Source organism: Procambarus clarkii, chromosome 15, assembly GCF_040958095.1.
Source record: "Procambarus clarkii isolate CNS0578487 chromosome 15, FALCON_Pclarkii_2.0, whole genome shotgun sequence".
NCBI lineage: Eukaryota > Metazoa > Arthropoda > Malacostraca > Decapoda > Cambaridae > Procambarus > Procambarus clarkii.
In genome coordinates, this window is record NC_091164.1 from 6,052,023 (window position 1) to 6,070,889 (window position 18,867).

At 43.1% G+C, this 18,867-nt stretch overlaps 1 protein-coding gene across 3 annotated transcripts in view; it reads right to left on the bottom strand.

The window, feature by feature from the left end:
• The window catches only part of LOC123759086 (uncharacterized), a 55,033-nt gene that overhangs the window by 4,820 nt on the left and 31,346 nt on the right, over nt 1-18,867 (bottom strand). For 2 of the 3 annotated variants that reach the window (XM_069324925.1, XM_069324924.1), the window contains exons 6-8: nt 12,356-12,628; nt 12,039-12,137; nt 8,422-9,772 (exon numbers count right to left, since the gene is read on the bottom strand). In XM_069324925.1, coding sequence (XP_069181026.1) covers nt 8,422-9,772; nt 12,039-12,137; nt 12,356-12,628 — 1,723 coding nt within the window. The remainder of the gene's footprint in view (nt 1-8,421; nt 9,773-12,038; nt 12,138-12,355; nt 12,629-18,867) is intronic. The other variant, XM_069324926.1, reaches the window with a different exon arrangement.

Below are 18,867 nucleotides of genomic sequence, written 5' to 3' on the forward strand. Positions count from 1 at the left end.
TTACAAAATAAATTAGAGTTTAATTATTCATTTGCAGGATTTAGTAACCAGGATTGTGATAATAGCGGGATTGTGGTAATAATTAGCGCTGAGCGTAGTATTGTGGGAGGAGGAATTTTGGTGAGGAGGGAGGTACTCGAGGTAGCGTCACTGTGTGTGGCAGCCATATCTTGTTTGGGCTCACCATACTAGCTTTGAGGTTCGCTCTGGTGAACACAAATGTAGATACTTATATATAACATGTGAATATAGTGTAATAACAGTAACAGGAATATGTTGGGAGGAGCCATTTTGGTGAGGGAGGTGACGTCGCACTCGTAGGATCGTCTGCTGTGTGACTTGTCATGCAGTGTATGGTGGCCAATGTATTGTGTCCAATTGTGTTTGGACACAATACCAGCTTAGTTGTATAGTTATGGTGAATAAAACATGTAGATACAGTACTTATACATAACATGTGTAAATAGTGTAATAAAAACAGTAACAGTATGGTGGGAGGAGGAATGTTGGCGAGTAAGGTGTTAGAGGAGTGAGGGAGGGCTGGCTGGGTGTGGCAGCTCACTCATGTTTTCTTGGGCTCCCCATACCAACTTAGTGGTTCGTTATGGTGAACACATACGTAGATGGGTATATACAATGTGTGTGTGTATATAGTGTAATAACAGCAAAAACACTGTTTGATCGATCATAGAATATAATATATACTGTATGTCACATATATGAGCCCCATAATTTTGAGCATAGCGATGTTCCACACTTTGATCTATATAAATTCCACAAATTACACACTTTTGAATAATATTATAGCAAAAAAAAGAGAAGAAACGAATGAGAAACATCAAAATAATTGTGAAACATATTCGCGGCAACTGCCGTCCTACGGGATCGCGGGGCCGACTGACCCCCAGCGCTCCATCGCTCAGCGCCCATAATTTGCTCAACTTCCCAGCTCCATCGTGGCTAAAGTATGTCGCACAATATTTTTTTTAGTTTCCCATGATCAGAGACTGCATTTTAACAATATAAGAGAAAATAATTTTTTAAAGAATTTATTTCTTGTGCACTAGGGGGTTGCTATATTTGGAGGCAGAGCAGTTTAGTGGTTAATAGGAATTATAGGGGGTTGACAAAATAATGGCAAATATAATTTAGTAATTTTGAATATAGGTTCTATGGAAAGATAAAACTATGCGGTGATAGACATATTATACATATTGTGTAGCATAACATTTGATTGTGTTTGAGAGGCTATTTCACAATTTAGAATTCTTTATTTGTAAGGCATTTATTGAATCAAACAACAGGGAGCGTCAAAGAGATATGTGCTTCTTGTGTAGTATCCTTGAGTTTTGTTATAACCATCTAAAATGTGTTTGAGGTCAGGATTGGTATTACAGTATAGAATTTAGAGGATATGTAATATATATTTGAATGTGTTTGAACAAAGTGTTTAACAATGTGCTTCTATGAATAATACTAGTCAATAGTTGATTATTGCTATCAAAGTTTCCCTTACTTTCACATTTTACAGAGCACAGTGTTTGCTTGTGATATGGAAATCAGATTTAAAAATTCTCCATTGATATCTTATTTCAGGATAAAAAAAATCAGAGCCTATTAAGCAAATTTAAAACATTTGTATACTGTACTTGGGGATAAGTTTATAACTACCAAATAATAATGGAATTTCTGTGGAGAGCCTCTTCGGCTCCCCTGAGGTATACCGGGCTGATGTGTATATATTAGACCGTGGCAACAGTCAATCGAAGGAGTTCTAGGCCTACTGGGGACCAGAGCCAGAACCTGGCCCCCTCAAGAGAGGCACGAGGAGCAATGGCCTAATGACACCCCTGTGTAATTGGAAGCAGTCTTTGTCTGCCATCTACCAGGTCAGGCACCCAGAAAGGTAGAAATTCCAAAACAAACTACAGTACTGCTGATTAATTAATTGCAAACCGAAAGCTGAACTAGCAACAGAACTCTCCAATGAAAACCAAGGAAACCAGTATGACGTCACCATGAACGCTGCGCATCCGTCTGCGCAACCCTCCCCCCTCCCCGGGAGAGGGACGGAGGGATCCCAGACCTCCGTGCCAGCAACTCTCCCTAGTTCACAGGCTGTTGTGAGGGAGAACAGTCGATCAACTCTGGCTCCATCCTTTGAGCAGTACTGCAGTACGGTGGTGGTGTTCATTTTTGGTATTGTGTGAGCCAGGAATAACACAAGAGTACTGGGGCTGCATGCACCTAGGGCCGCCTTCCCAAAGTGCCTTGTAAGTACTGCCCTTGCAGCTTCAGGGTTATCTTCCCTGAGCCGTTCGGGAACTACCTCCGTGTGGTTCTGTTGCTGCTCGGTGATTGCCCGCCCTTGGGGGTTCTGCTGGGGTGGTTCTTGCTCCTGTTTTTCCTTGGGTAGGAGGTAGTTTCGTCGCTGGCAAGGGCGCGAGGTACTGTGCAGCTGTCTGATATATAAATAACGACCAGTTTTGTTCCCCTGGAGACGTTGTGCTTTTGCGGGATTTTTCTTTTATTTTCGTTTTGTTTTGCCTGGCGGGGGTCTGCAAGGTGTGGCGGTAAGACCACTTGTATGATTTTGGTGGCCCTCCACTAGGTGCTTGTGCTTGTACATGTCGCAGGAGTTCAACTTTTAGTTTGTTTGCTTGGTAGCTCTGGGATAACCGGTTAGCAGTACCTCGCCTTGGCTTCCCTTAGCAGTTAGCCTAAGGGCTCTGGAAACCCCCTTGGGGGTTTCCAGAGTCTGATGGAAGAGACCCCAGAGTCCCACCTCGCCTTGTGCGAGTTTGAAGGTTGCTCTGTCCCCTTGACTCAGGGTGACACTCACCGTCTTTGTCTCCGCCATGCTGCTTGTTGGGTCAGTGACTCCTTTGACCCGGAGTCCTGTGAGTGGTGTTCCTTGTTTGTACTCCAATTTACCCAATCCACTAAGATTGTTATTAGGGTGCAAGCAGCTTCAGCATTGCATGCAAGGTTTAGGTTGCTGCAATGTGCAAGGTTGGTTGCATTTCCAGATGCCCGGCAGCTGCCCCACTTTGATTATAGGGACCTGAACTTGGGGGTGTTAATCTCCTCGACTTTGGTTTCACCTGCTCCCCTAGTCCTTCCCCTGCTGTGGTTCAATTGGCCCCCCCCCCTCCCCCTGCTTCCGGCTCACAAACCTCTGAGGGTTTCAGAGTCGGGGCAGGGTTTGCCTGGTGGTGAGTCTCGGGCAGCTTTGGGGAATGCCCCCTTCCGGATCGGTGGCGGAGGCATTCGAGCCTGTTCCTCCTCCTTGAGTCCTTGGGCCGTGCCAGCGGGCCCCCTTCATCCCATCTTTTCCGGCGGACTCTGCCTTTTCTCCAGAGGCAGAGGATTTGGAGGACAGCTCGGCCCTGGGTCCTGACGTTGAGGTTCCCGGGGCTGGAGAGGAGTTGACTTGGGGTGCTTGGGCCCCATTTGACCCCGCTTGGGTGTTGGTACCCTCGGTGCAGGGCTTGTTGTTACAGGGGGTGGGGTTTTCCTATCCCCCCCTCCCTGTACGAGTTTGATATGGGTGCGACTCCTCCTTGGGTTCAGTTCCGGATTCCCTTGGGTTCCTCGGTTCCCTCCTTCCAGAGGTTTTCAGCTTCCCACATCACATCAAAGGTGGCGCAGGAAGCCCTTGCGGCTTACCTCTTGTGAGACCCGGATTACGCTTCGGTAATGGATCCTTCTTCTTTCACGTTTGGCTCCTCGTTTTCCTTCAGGATACGTTACGAGGTGCCGGAGTCTTCCTGGCTGGCGGACTGCCCTTTCTTTTCATTGGGGGCACGGCACTCGTTCTGTCAGACCTGTGCACTTGAATGGTGGGAAGTGACTACGGTTGTTCAGGTTTACCTAAAGGGGGCAAATTTGAGCACTTCAATGCGTGCTTGTTCACCACCGGACTTCCTCGTCATGTCAGTCAGATGCAGCTTCACGCGCAGGTTCCCTCCCTTTCGGCATCCCTGGTGGCCGAGGATTTGCACGCCCGTGGGCATTTGGCTTCGGTTTTGCATTTCTTTTCTCTGCTGGAGCTGTCTTTGGACTGGCTCGGTGAGGATGAGTAGGAACTGGGATCTGGGCCTATGTCCAGTGTGTTTGCTTCAGCAGCTCGGTCATCAGCTGCCTTGTTAGAGTTGTTTGCGCCGATTCTGAGGGATCGCCGATTCGGTGTCCCTGTTCTTTGCTTCTCGTCTCGCGTGCCGTCAGGCGGTGCTCATCCACTCATTGGAATCGGCTTGGACCCTGGCTCTTAGATTTTCGTCCCCTTTTTGTCCGTTGCTGTTTGCAGAGTCTGCAGTGGTGCATTTTCTGCAAGCGGCTTTGTCTAGTTGCCGTCCTATGTTGGACGTGTTGGTTCTCCAGGGAGGGGGGGGGGGGGCTGTGATGGTCCTGCCCGGAAGGATCGTGCCAGGTCCTGGGGTTCCTTCGGTCGTCGTAAGCCAGTAGTGCCAGATTCGAGGCTGGCACCTCCTCTGGAGCCGTCGGCATCTGGTCTGCACAGTGATCGCTTTGAGTGCTGGCCGGGCTCTCGTAGGGGTCGTCTGCCCTTTCGTGGATCATCCCGTTAACAGGGCGATAGGGGGAGGCTCGCGCTATTTGCTCTCGCCTGGTCCCACGATTCGTGGGGATTTTGAGTCGTTTCCTCTGGCCTGCAGTGGCATTGGGTCGCTCCTCCTCCTTTGGGGGGGGGAGGGGCTGGTAGGTCAGGCCTCTTCTCCTGTGCTCTGTCAAGTCATCTGGGAGTGGGTTCACTTGGGTGTGGTCAAAACGACAACATCCCTCAGGTGAGTTTCCCACCTGTTTTCAGTTTCGAAACGGGACTGTGCGGATCTGCAATTCATACTGGACTTGTCTCATCTGAATCCCTGGGTCTTTTTCCCCCTCTTTTCGAATGACCACTCTGTCTCAGGTTCGGTTGCTTTTGGCACCGGGTGCCTGAATGGTGTCTCTGGACCTCCGGGACGTCTATTGGCACGTCCCAATTCATCCGGGGTTCAAGGACTGGCTCGGTTTTGTTATGGGGTGACAAGCTTACCACTTTCGTTGCCTTCCATTTGGCTTGAATCTGACACCTCGAGTGTTCACACGCCTTACCCGGGTCATGGTGGCCCGGTTGCATCTGTTAGGGGTTCGGGTTCTGGCTTATCTCGACGACTGGCTGGTGAGGGCTCCCAGCCAGTCGACGTGTCTGCTCGCCAGGGATTTGGTTCTTTCCCAGCTCGCCGGGTTTGGGTTCTTGGTGAACTGGAGGAAGTCCCATTTGGTTCCCTCTCAGGTTTGAACTTGGCTGGGTCTTGCGTGGGATTCTCAGACCACTTCCTTGTCTCTCCCTCTTGCAACGCTGTTACGGCTGCGGTCCCGCCTCCGGCTGTTTTTGGAGGGCACCCAGGTTACACGTCGGTTGTTCGAGCAGCTGTGCGGGATCCTGAACTTCGCCATGATGGTCTACCCATCAGGTCAGATCTGGCTTCGGTGGATGTTCTGGTTTCTGCGGGGTCGTCCCTTCTGCTGCGCTCGCGATCGATGGGTTCAAATCCCGGGAGCCTTGCATCGGCTGCTGCTTCACTGGCTTCCTCTGCGGGTTTTTTGGGGTTCTGTGCCATGGTGCCTCCCCGAGCCCTAGCTGGATGTGTTCACGGATGCCTCGTCTCTCGGCTGGGGTTTTGTGACAAGTGCTCACTAGGCCGGCCAGGGTCGGTGGGATACGTCCTTCCGTCGTGCTCACAGCACGGCGTGGGAGTTTGCGGCAGTGCGACGTTCGCTTCAGAGGATTCGAGTCGCTCGAGGAGCAACGATCTGGTTCCATTCGGACTGCTCCCTGGTGGTTCATTGCTTGAACCGCGGGGGTTTGATGCGGTCCTTGGTTCTTTGGGGCTGGGGCTGACTCGTCTGCTGAGTTCTCGGGGTTTGGCTCTCCTGGCAGTTCATGTTCAACGTGTGTCAAACGTCCTGGCCTGGCCTGTCTCGGTTCATTCCCCTCTCCACGGAATGGACAGTCGACGCCGACTCGTTCAGTTGGCTCTGCCAGACGTACGGGCGCCCAGAGGTGGACCTCTTCGCATCGGTGTGGTCGAGGCGTCTTCCAGTTTATGTGGTGCCATTCCCAGACTGCGAAGCCGTCGGGGTCGATGCCTTTCGGCTGGACTGGTCGAGGTGGAGTTACCTGTACCTCTTCCCACCGGTCCAGTTGTTGCTCCGAATCCTGGCTCGGTTGGAGACTTACCAGGGAAGAGTAGTCCTGTTGGCTCCTTGGTGGCCGGCCCAGCCCTGGTTTCAAGAGCTTCTTGCTCGATGTCCAAACCCGAGGGTCTTCCTGCGGCTCCGCCTCTTTCAGCAGATCAGTCCAGTCCGGTATGTGGCTGGTTTGATCTTCTCCTCCACTCTTTGCGTCTGGTCTTTTTGACGCGGGTGTATCACCACTTGTATAGTGATCAGGTGGCTTCTTTGATGGTGTCCCACCTGCGAGTTTCGTCTAGACGGCAGTATGAAATTTCCTGGCGGTCCTTTTAGCATTTTTTTGTCTCTACGTAGGTTGTCTTCGATTTCTGATCGGGTTGTTTTGTCCTTTCTATCTTGGTTGTTTCAGGACCATCATCTTATGCCAAATACTGTCGCCTCGTATCGTGCGGTGCTGGCAGAGCCGCTGCAGCTTGCTTTCGGGGATGGATGCTACTTCTGCTCCATTCCGCAAGCTTTCTCAAGTGTTTTTTCACCTCCGGCCTGTTCAGGCGCCGCCTGAGCCGTCCTGGTCGTTGGGCTGGGTGCTCTCTTTTCTCTCTTCTTCTCGGTTTGTGGTGGCCCCCTCGATTCAGGACTGTTTTTCTAAGGCTCTTTTCTTGTTGGCATTGGTCTCTGGAGGTTGGGTCGGGGAGCTTCATGCTCTCCTCCGGCGAAGGGGGGTTTCTGCTCTTTCGGTCCTGGTGGTCGTTTCGTTCATTTGCAGTCTTCTCCTTCTTTTCTGGTGAAGAATGAGTCTGCTGCTTTCCGAAGGGGTCCTTGGGTTGTTGATGCTTGGTTGGTTCGGCCGGGGGTGCATCATACTTTGTGTCCGGCTGCGACTCTTCGCCGTTATCTGCGTGCCACGGCCTCCGTGGCAGGGGATGAGCTTAGGGTGGACCTGGTTTCCCTTCTTCCCTGTTCTAGGGTGCGGGTCTCCCAGGTCGTCCACAGGATTATTTGGTCCAGCCAGCCTGCAGTCTATCCCCGTGCCCATGACGTTCGTAAGTTCGCAGCTTTGACTGCTGTTTTGGGGAATATGTCCTGGGCTGACCTCCGGGCACAGGGCTTTTGGAGGTCGAACAGGGTCCTGGCTTCATGGTATCTTGTTAATGTTCCTGGCCCTTCTCGGGCGTGTGTAGCCTTGGGTCGTAGGTTGCAGCCAGTTGTCTCGACTTCGAGTTGAGGAGCGAGTGATGACCTCCTCCCAGGTAAGTCCCTCTTTTCTTTTTCTTTGGTTAGGTAGCTCCAGGGGGCTGAAGGGGTTCTCCACAGAAAACCAGTGTTGAATGTAATGAAACGCCATTTTCTGGGTGAGACCCGGAGGCTCCCCGGCATCCCTCCCTCCCTCCGGTCTGCAATTTTTTCGCATTTTTGATACTCAACCTCTGAACTGGGGAGAGTTGCCAGCGCGGAGGTCTGGGACCCCTCCGTCCCTCTCCTGGGGAGGGGGGGGGGGGAGTTGTGCAGACGGATGCATGGCGTTTGTGGTGACGTCATGCTGATTTTCCTTGATTTTGATTGGAGAGTTATGTTGCTAGTTCGGCTTTCGGTTTGCAATTAATTAATCAGCAGTACAGTAGTTTGTTTTGGAATTCCTACCTTTCTGGGTGCCTGACCTAGTAGATGGCAGACAAAGACTGCTTCCAATTACACGGGGGTGTCTTTAGGCCATTGCTCCTCATGCCTCTCTTGAGGGGGCCAGGTTCTGGCTCTGGTCCCCGGTAGGCTTAGAACTCCTTCAATTGACTGTTGCCACGATCTAATATATATACATCAGCCCGGTATAGCTCCAGGAGCCTCCGGGTCTCACCCAGAAAATGGAGATTCATTACATTCAACGCTGGTTTTTAATGGATTAATGGATAAATAAACAGCAGATGATGAAAAGAATGCTAGCAAAAAATGGAGGTGGCTTTATGACTCTGATATTGCTTAAATCAAACCAAAATATATATGTTAAGCATGTAGGCAAGAAATGAGAGAGAGCTTTATGACTGAGATGGTTTACTTAAAATACCATAAAGTACTTAAGTATATTTCATGCATGTGTAATATGCAGTAATGCTTAGTAGGGAGGCCACGAAAAAAGAACAGCACAGTATTGCATCATATGAAAGGAAAATTGAGATACAGATACTGTATACAAGCAGTGAATACAAATAAATAATTATTTATCTTTACCTCCTGTTGTCTCTGGCACAGTTCTCCATGGAGCAATTGCATCTTCACCTTGAGAGTCTTGCTGATGATTGCCTTCAAAGCTGTTGTCATCTGGTGTTTCATAATGGTCATCATCAGATGCATCCCCATTTTCTAATGTTGAATTAGAGCTCTTGATTTCCTCAATTGGTGGCATGCTTTTCTGTGTTATTGTAGTTCCATTTATGAGGTTATGTGGCCTAGGCGGTAACACTGGTTTAATCAATTTCTGCTCAGAAACTGTTGCTGGTATTGTATTTTCAATAGGGAGATTAGATTTAGGAGGCATATCATCCTCTTTATCATTTGCAGTAACAGCAGAGCAAACTGGTTCCTCTCTACTTTTAAGGTGATCATCCTTTTCAGCTATGGTTTTATTTTTATTTATTCGTGCAATTATATCCTTAACTGATGTTCCCTGACATGACTGTTGAATCTCTCTTGTTCCGTCTCTGGCCTGAATGTCTTCTATCTTTTCAAATCGTTTTGTTAAAGCTTTTAAGGTGCTTTTTGGGTAGGGATCTTCTTGCCCACTTAAAAATGAACTCATTGGTCTGGAGCATTCTTCAATAATTGAGTTTTTTCTTTCATTTACATTTGGCTTGATGGAGACAATGGTCTGAGAAGGAGGAACTTGGTACATCTGAGAAGCTGTAGGTATGGGTCCTGAAATTTCGTGCACTGTTTCAGGTTCAGCTATTTCTTCAGCATCAGTAGGAATGGGATTTGAGGGTGGAATTTGATATTCAGCATCTATGTTTGGAACTATGCAGGGCACCTTATATTCAGAATCATCATCCACTACTGAAGGAATTGGAATCCCTTTAGGAGGTAATTTGGGTGGTGTTATCGGGTTAGATGACCTTAAAGGATATTTTTGTAAGTGATGTGAAGGACTAAATTCTGATATATTCATAAATATTTCATCACTGAGAAATCCAACTAAGGAGTTTGATGATGATCTTGAATTGATAGATGGCATTTCAGTAGTCTTCTGGTGATGTAAACCATCAGAGAAAACTGAAATTTCTGTATCTGAATTAGAGTTTACACCTTCCATTTTGCTACTGTCTTTCTGTGCTTCAAGAGTCTTCATCAGATTTTCACGGCCAATTTCAACTATGTCTTCTTCAATTTCACAATAAATGCCAATAGGATCATCACCCTCATTGGGTTCTGGTGGAGCATCAGGAAGTGGTCTTACTGCTTGTTTGTTTAATCGATCTTGGAGAACATCTGGAAGTGGTGGTCGTCCCGGAGGGGGTCTTCTTAAACTGGGCGTTGATGGTAATGGAGTCAAAGAGGGAGGTTGTGGGAAGTCATCAGGATATATCTAAAACATACATAATTTGTATTACTCCTAAAGGCATTCACAAAATTGTCTCAAATATTGTATTAGCCAAATATCTCTAAATTTCATTTATAAGTGAAGAATTATGAAGTATACCATGCTTCACAGAAAACTACAATAAATTTACTTATCCTCAATTTATGATTAACAAACCGCAGTACACAAATTTTTCCATGCTGTATATACTTCCTATACTTTCTGTATATACTTTCCTATACTTCAGAACTATTTAACCCTTAAACTGCGCATGGCGTATATATACGCCATGAGTAACATGTCCCATGGTGCGCATGGCGTATATATACGCCATGAGTAACATGTTCCACTGTGCGCATGGCGTACATATACGCCATAGGGTGCCAGGCACGATTCAAATGGCCCACGGCTACACAGGGTTCACATCAGCATCCTCAGGGCTCTTGTAAACAGACGCCATGTTTAAAAAAAATCGTGGGCAATATTCTACGGTGTGAGAGCCACAGTACTGTTGGAGCAACCAAGGCTGGCGCATGCAGCATGAGCTAACAGCATTGCTGTTCAGCTTGTGACCACAGCATCGCCTAAAAATGTCAAAATAAATATGTAACTGCTATTATTTAGCAATGACAATATTACAAATGACTCCTGACTGTGATAAAAATGACCAGGATTGTGATAATAGCAGGATTGTTGTGATAATTAGCGCTGTGTGGGAGTAGTAATGCTGTGGGAGGGAGGGAGATAGCATCGTTTACTGACTGTGTGGCCACCTGTTATTGTCTGCATTCACCATACCAGCTTAGTGGTTCTCTATGGTGAACACAAATGTAGATACTTATATATATTGTGTGTATAAGTGTAATAACAGCAAAAGGATTATGTTGGGAGGAGCCATTTGGGTGATGGAGGTGGCATCATCTGCATGACTTGTCTAGCTGTGTAGAGGGTGGCCACTATGCATCCTACAAGCTTAGGTGTACAGTTACAGTGCATATAGCATGTAAATACTTATATATAATGTGTGTATATATAGTGTAATAACACCCCAAACAGTATTGTTGGGGAAGAAATTTAGTGTGTCTGACCTTGAATGAGTGAGGGAAGCAGCCACCAGCTGACTGTGAGTGTAACGATGTCTCTTAGTGCCTGAACTAACTATATCAGCTTAGTTGTACAGTTGTGGTGAACAAAACATATAGATACTTTTATATAATGTGTGTATATAGTGTAATAACACCCCAAACAGTATTGTTGGAGGAGAAATTTAGTGCGCCTGACCTTGAATGAGTGAGGGAGGCAGCCGACAGCTGAGTGTAGTGATGTCTCTTAGTTCCTGAACTAACTATATCAGCTTAGTTGTACAGTTGTGGCGAACAAAACATGTAGATACTTATATATAATGTGTGTATATAGTGCAATAACTGCAAAACTATTTGTTTATTGTTTTATAAACATAATAATTGAACCACTAATATGAACACTACTGAATAATATTACTGCAAAAAATTAAGAAAAAATAAATCAGAAACATTGAAATAATTAGGTAATAATATCTTTGTGGCAACTCCCACCTGACAGCTTGGGTGACGCTGACCACCTCTGATGACTGCTCTGTCAACGCCCACATTTTGCCACACTTCCTCGGTCTATTGCACCCAAAATATGTCACCTAAGATTTTTTTTATTTTTCCCATGCTCAGGGAACACAAATTAACATTTATAGATGAAAAAAAAAAATTAGAATTTTTTTTTCTTGAGCACAGGGGTGTAAATTTCCTCAGGACCCCTTAGCAGCTTAAGGGTTAATTACATTATTAATGGTAATTTATATGTTACCGGGACTATTAATCTACAACAGTGTCAAAGGAAAAAATATTTTTTTCAGAACAATTTTTTTCTGCACCCACAGGACTGTCAAATTTAACAAGTGCACAGTGCAGAGGTTGAGGCATAATATTCTTACAACAAGTTACAGTATTATGATAAATTTTACTGATAATCCTGAGGTATTGTGAGGAAAATACGAAACACAAGTCAACAAAGTATTTCTTAGATGATTATTCTAAAAGGACTTTAACAAATCCATTGAGAGAGAAAATGGTCAAACAGATGGATGGCTACACAAACAATGTGTATCACTGTGTCAGTCCAGTTATTAGCAATATCCTTGGAAGAAGTGTCAAAGCTAAATTCTTTTAAACATATTAGATCTATTTAACTTTCTCACGAAGGCCTAGTATCTTAATAAGATAGAGATAAAAGAAGTTACCGGGTCATAATCCGGGGGTTGAGATAGTGGCGGTGGCGGTGGTGGTAGTGTCTCAATGTTCCCCACCACCATGCCTTCAGGATCTACTTCCTCATACACCTTGGCACCATGAAAAAGAGCCATTTTTATTTTGTTAGAAATAGCACAAAAGCACTGTATAGCAAGCAACACTAACTAATAACTATAACTAGTTAAATATTCACTACAGTATAAATAACACAAATTCATGATATTATAAATATATATACAGTAAATATAATATATATTATATACTGATAATTCTAATAATAGACACACAATATTCTGTCAACACTCACTTCATCTCTGACATCACTAGCAACATCATGATAATAAAAATATTCATCTGCAGGCTTGTCATCCTTTCTATGTATTATCTGTAGAGGTAGAGGAGCTTTCGGTGGCAGGATTAATTCAGTACCTCCTTTAAACGTGTCTCCACTTGTATTATTATATGCGACTGCTTCTGCTACAGAACTACTGGAAGATTGTATGCGGATTCTGCCATACTTAATGGAGTGATCTATGGCAGCCAACCAATCCATTTTATCACGAGCTGTCCGTGCAATAAACTGAAAGAAAAATATGTGAAAAAATAAAACTTTGTTGAAAATGACTCGGCATGTGCTAAGACGATAACCTATACTGTACTATTTTAAAATTTGTTGACAAAACATTTGTAATGCCTTTATTACTTTCCTTTTCTTTGTCATTTTGCATTTTGTACTTTCACATTTCTACATTATACTTCTATTCTTAGAAGGACACATTCATTAAAAAATTAAAAAATATTTAATCGAGCAATTACCAAATCCTTTATTGACCTTTGGGCTGTGTTCCTGTTAATAGCTGACAATCTCTCAGTGCACAAGTAAAAAAAAAATCTTCTAATATTGTTAAAATGTGTTCCCAAATCATGGGGAAAAAAAAAATTAATATTGCTTATCATTGCTGTGAATGAGCAGAGACGTCACAATTTGTGCTTACTCCAGACGTGAGCGTACCTGTGGCGTTGTGTGGCCATTCAATCAGCGGGACGTGCCACAAATTTATTTTTTTCGCATTACTGTATTTAAATACGATGCATTTTATCAGCATTTTTTCAGTGATTTGTTCAATATGTTCAATATGATTTCACTGATAATGTATTATAATAAACTTGCATAACATCGATATATACAAATATATTCGTGTCACAAATGTGCATGCCAAAATGTTTTTTCACAGTAAATATCATATGTACAGTATTCCAGAGTTTTCATTAACATATACATATCATGCACTCAATATGTTTATGCACTATTATTGAATACTCAGAAGGTCTGTAGAGTGTGATACACCGTGAAGCGATTCACACAGCAAAGGGGCACTCTGCACTCTTTGCACCATCTTCTCACCATTTTGTGCAGCCGTTAGGCCTTGAAAGCCAGTTTATCTATAGCAGCAAGAGACAATGATGAGTTCTGAATGCCTCTGTTTATGACATAAATGTCTTTACTGAACTTTGTTAGTAATTGTGTCAAAATGGCAAGACTAAACACATGCATAGTTGGTCTATGACTAGATTTCACCACATACATACTGTAACTGTTTAGCATGGTTATGTCAACAAGGTGGAAAAACATCTTCTTAGCCCACCACACTATTTTACATACACTACAGCACCAACCATCATATCACATTATTTAACCAAATGCAAGTTTATGTTATAGTCCATGACACAATCTAGTTTATATATTTGGTTTACATATTCTTTAGTTGCTTTGTTCACCTTACCACTGTTCATCATCCTACCAGCGTAGATGATTGTCAACATACTGTATTCACTTCCAGTCTGTTTTTTTCCAACACACTGCAAGTATTTGATCACTTTTTCATACCTGGCATTCACCTACTGCATTATAACCACTGGCATTTCCCTCCTTCATGACTTTACTGTGCCACACACTCCAGTTCCATTTTCAAGCAAGAACATAGTTAGCAAGGGACTGGTATAATAGTTGTCTGTGTATAAAATGTAGACCTTGTTTGGCCATGGTGCCATCACTGTCTTTACTACACTACATGAGAAACCATGTGGATCATTACTGCGAATGTCTACATTGGTACATACCAGAATATAATATCATATGTACCTTACCTTGAGGTTACCTTGAGGTGCTTCCGGGGCTTAGCGTCCCCGCAGCCCAGTCGTCGACCAGGCCTCCTGGTTGCTGGACTGATCAACCAGGCTGTTGGACGCGGCTGCTCGCAGCCTGACGTATGAGTCACAGCCTGGTTGATCAGGTATTCTTTGGAGGTGCTTATCCAGTTCTCTCTTGAACACTGTGAGGGGATTGCCAGTTATGCCCCTTACGTGTAGCGGAAGCGTGTTGAACAGTCTCGGGCCTCTGATGTTGATAGAGTTCTCTCTCAGAGTACCTGTTGCACCTCCGCTTTTCAACGGGGGTATTCTGCACATCCTGCCATGTCTTCTGGTCTCATGTGATGTTATTTCTGTGTGCAGGTTTGGGACCAGCCCCTCTAATATTTTCCACGTGTAAATTATTATGTATCTCTCCCACCTGCGCTCAAGGGAGTACAGATTTAGGCTCTTTAGTCGGTCCCAATAGTTTAGGTGTTTTACTGAGTGGATTCTAGCAGTAAAGGATCTCTGTACGCTCTCCAGGTCAGCAATTTCTCCAGCTTTGAAAGGGGCTGTCATTGTGCAGCAGTACTCCACTCTAGAGAGCACAAGCGTTTTGAAAAGTGTCATCACCGGTATAGCATCTCTAGTGTGAAAAGTTCTTGTTATCCAACCTGTCATTTTTCTTGCAGTTGTGACGGATACTTTATTGTGTTCTTTAAAGGTAAGGTCTTCCGACATGAGTACACCCAGATCCTTTACATTGCCTTTACGTTCTATGTTATGATTTGCCTAAGTTTTGTACGTGGTTTCCGTTTTTATATTTTCATTTTTTCCATAGCGCATGAGCTAGAACTTATCTTCATTAAACACCATATTAATTTCTGTAGCCCATAGAAAGACCTGATCTACATCTGACTGGAGGTTTGCCGTGTCCTCTATGTTGCCTACTCTCATGAAGATCCTAGTGTCATCTGCAAAGGATGATACAGTGCTATAGGTTGTGTTCTTGTCTATGTCCGATATGAGGATGAGAAAAAGTACTGGAGCAAGCACAGTACCCTGGGGGACTAAGCTCTTCATGGTTGATGGGCTGGATTTTATTTTGTTGACTATTACACATTGGGTTCTGTTGGTCAGGAAATTGTAGATCCATCTGCCTATTTTTCCGGTAATTCCTTTTGAACGCATTTTATGTGCAATAACGCCATGGTCACATTTATCAAAAGCTTTTGCGAAATCTGTGTAAATTACATCAGCGTTTTGTTTGTCTTCCATAGCATCTAATGCCATATCATAGTGGTCCAGCAACTGCGACAGGTCATGTGTGGAATGGTCACACATGGAATGTGTGAACATTCCTGTTTCATAATCATAGAATACAAAGAATTTCAATCCAAATCTGTACCATTTGGAGGGAATATACTGTTTGAAGGCAAACTGTCCTTTGAAAAGAACAAATGATTCATCAATCACCAGCTTCTAAGCTAGTACATAAAAATCTCGGAACATCCCAATCAGTTAATTGAGGGGTGCGCCTGACCTTCCAAAGTTTATCATCTTTTCTCTGGTTTGTATTACTGTATTTGCAAATTGAAGGCACCCGAGAAGTAACAAAAATAATCAAAGTGAATGGGGGGACCTTCGACAAGCTGCCGGCTTCCTGTCCTTGTTGAGGCCACAAGGGTTAGTGGCCCTCACAAAAGTCTTGAACAAATCAACAAAGACCATGATGAGGGTTCAAACCTATGCGTTTAGTTAGTTTAGTTCATTTATTATGCACCCCATACCCATCCTGTAGGCAGTAGTAGAAAGGGTTACAGAGACACATAATGTGCTGGATGTTTCCAGATGTGCTTTAGTCAACTGTATCATGACATGGTACAGTATATGCGTTCATTTGATATACTGTATATCATATTACAGTATTGTGGTTTCTATGTGACAAGTCCTGAATGATTTGTTTCAAGTATAGTGAACAGAATGTTCATTATACTAAGTGCAAGACACACACAGTTCAGCTACAGTGGTATATTTCCAATACTGTAATCTTGAATATGGTAACATACAAGAATGTAAAAACTCTTTTATATATATATATATATATATATATATATATATATATATATATATATATATATATATATATATATATATATATATATATATAAATATATGTCGTACCTAGTAGCCAGAACGCACTTCTCTGCCTACTATGCAAGGCCCGATTTGCCTAATAAGCCAAGTTTTCATGAATTAATTGTTTTTCGACTACCTAACCTAACCTAACCTTACTTTTTTGGCTACCTAACCTAACCTAACCTATAAAGATAGGTTAAGTTAGGTTAGGTAGGGTTGGTTAGGTTCGGTCATATATCTATGTTAATTTTAACTCCAATTAAAAAACATTGACCTCATACATAATGAAATGGGTAGCTTTATCATTTCATACGAAAAAAATTAGAGAAAATATATTAATTCAGGAAAACTTGGCTTATTAGGCAAATCGGGCCTTGCATAGTAGGCTGAGAAGTGCGTTCTGGCTACTAGGTACGACATATATATATATATATATATATATATATATATATATATATATATATATATGTCGTACCTAGTAGCCAGAACGCACTTCTCAGCCTACTATGCAAGGCCCGATTTGCCTAATAAGCCAAGTTTTCATGAATTAATTGTTTTTCGTCGACCTAACCTACCTAACCTAACCTAACCTAACTTTTTTGGCTACCTAACCTAACCTAACCTATAAAGATAGGTTAGGTTAGGTTAGGTAGGGTTGGTTAGGTTCGGTCATATATCTACGTTAATTTTAACTACAATAAAAAAAAATTGACCACATATATAATGAAATGGGTAGCTTTATCTTTTCATAAGAAAAAAATTTGAGAAAATATATTAATTCATGAAAACTTGGCTTATTAGGCAAATTTGGCCTTGCATAGTAGGCTGACAAGTGCGTTCTGGCTACTAGGTACGACATATATATATATATATATATATATATATATATATATATATTACAGTATATATTTTTATATTTTCTAGGTCTCTGTACTTATTGATTTTCTGGGTCTCCCTGAAGGTGGCTGCCCCACCTCCCTCCGCTGAGCTGTAACGTAGATAGGTATCAGCCAATGTGGAAGCACATGTGTAATCCCATACGACCTGTTTACCTTCCCTCCATGACTGCAGGGTGACTCCATCTGGGCGTTTTTGGCTGTTGTCAGGTGAACTTCACAACTGAAGTTCCCTTTGTGGTGGACATATATATACTGTACTGTATACATAAATAAATAAATAAAAATTACTCAGTTTCAGTGAGTTTGCCCACATAACTATTTCCTGAACAATATATTCTACGAACAGCTCATCGAGTTAGTTAGTTTAGTTCCTTTATTATACACCTTGTGGGCAGTAGTGGAAAGGATTACAGAGGCACATAATGGGCTCAGGGACTGAGCCCCAAAATGCATTTAGCTAAGCAAGTTACAAAACTCAGTATTCAATAAGTTGTCACATCATAAATGGGTTCGAGATCAACCACAAGTACAGTTTCTAAATTAAGCAACTGACATATGTGGAGAGTTAGTGTCACAATTTATATGTTTGTCCTGCACACTGCCCCCCCCCATCCAGTGGGCAGCGGTGGATAGGTTACAATCACTTAGTGACTACCTTCAGTTTGCAAACTGGGGATATTTGGCTAAAATTTCTGGTAGCAGATCATTTTGAATGAAATACTTACACATTGCTGGAACATTGGTTATAGAATTGTCCCTGAAGTCACGTATCTTTTTCGCACTCCATCACATAGTGATGGAGGGTGTGCAAATAATTTTGTAGACACAGTTTACATTTGGTCTGGTTTACATCAGCAGATAATGAGAATTCCCAGAGATACTTGTAACCGAGTCTAAGTCGAGCACTAGTAACATCTAGAAGTCTGCTGATTTTATTGGATGAACCATAGATGTGTGGCTCCTCTTGCATGATAGTATGATGATAGATGGAATTACTGGTGTCAATTTATATATACTATAAATATACCTAATACCTAATAAATTCCCTGTAACCTACCTTACCCCTCTGTTGTCAACCCATGTATGTTTTTTTTTTGTTTTTGTTTTTTTTTTTTTTTTTTCAAATCAACGCTGTTTGAATGTAATTTTCTGTAATAATTTGTAATTGTATTTGTGCTGCTTTTTCAACAATGTTCCCCCCTCTTTTACCTCTATTTTTATTTGTACTCAACACATCTTATTCTTTTTACCCATTAGTTTTAAGCTTTAGTCATTAATGTTTTTCCTGCCCGAAACGCTTTGCGTAATAGTGGCTTTAGGCATTGTATGTACTAGCTCTATCTATAAAGCCAACAAACTTTGTAAAATCTCTTTATGTATGTACCTTACCTAAATAAAAATTATTATTATTATTATTATTATTATTATTATAATTTCACTTTGCCTCAGATCTACAAGATTTAGTTGAAGTTCTTGGTGTACTGCTGCTCTGAGATTGCTCATTGACAATCCAAGGTTACATTCAACGTCTCCTTTAAAGGCTCATCGACTGTAGTAAAATACTCCATTTCGTTCTTGTACTCACCACTACATGGGGAAAATGTGTATAACTCCAACTTCTGTATCATAACTGGTGTTCTCTGGCTGA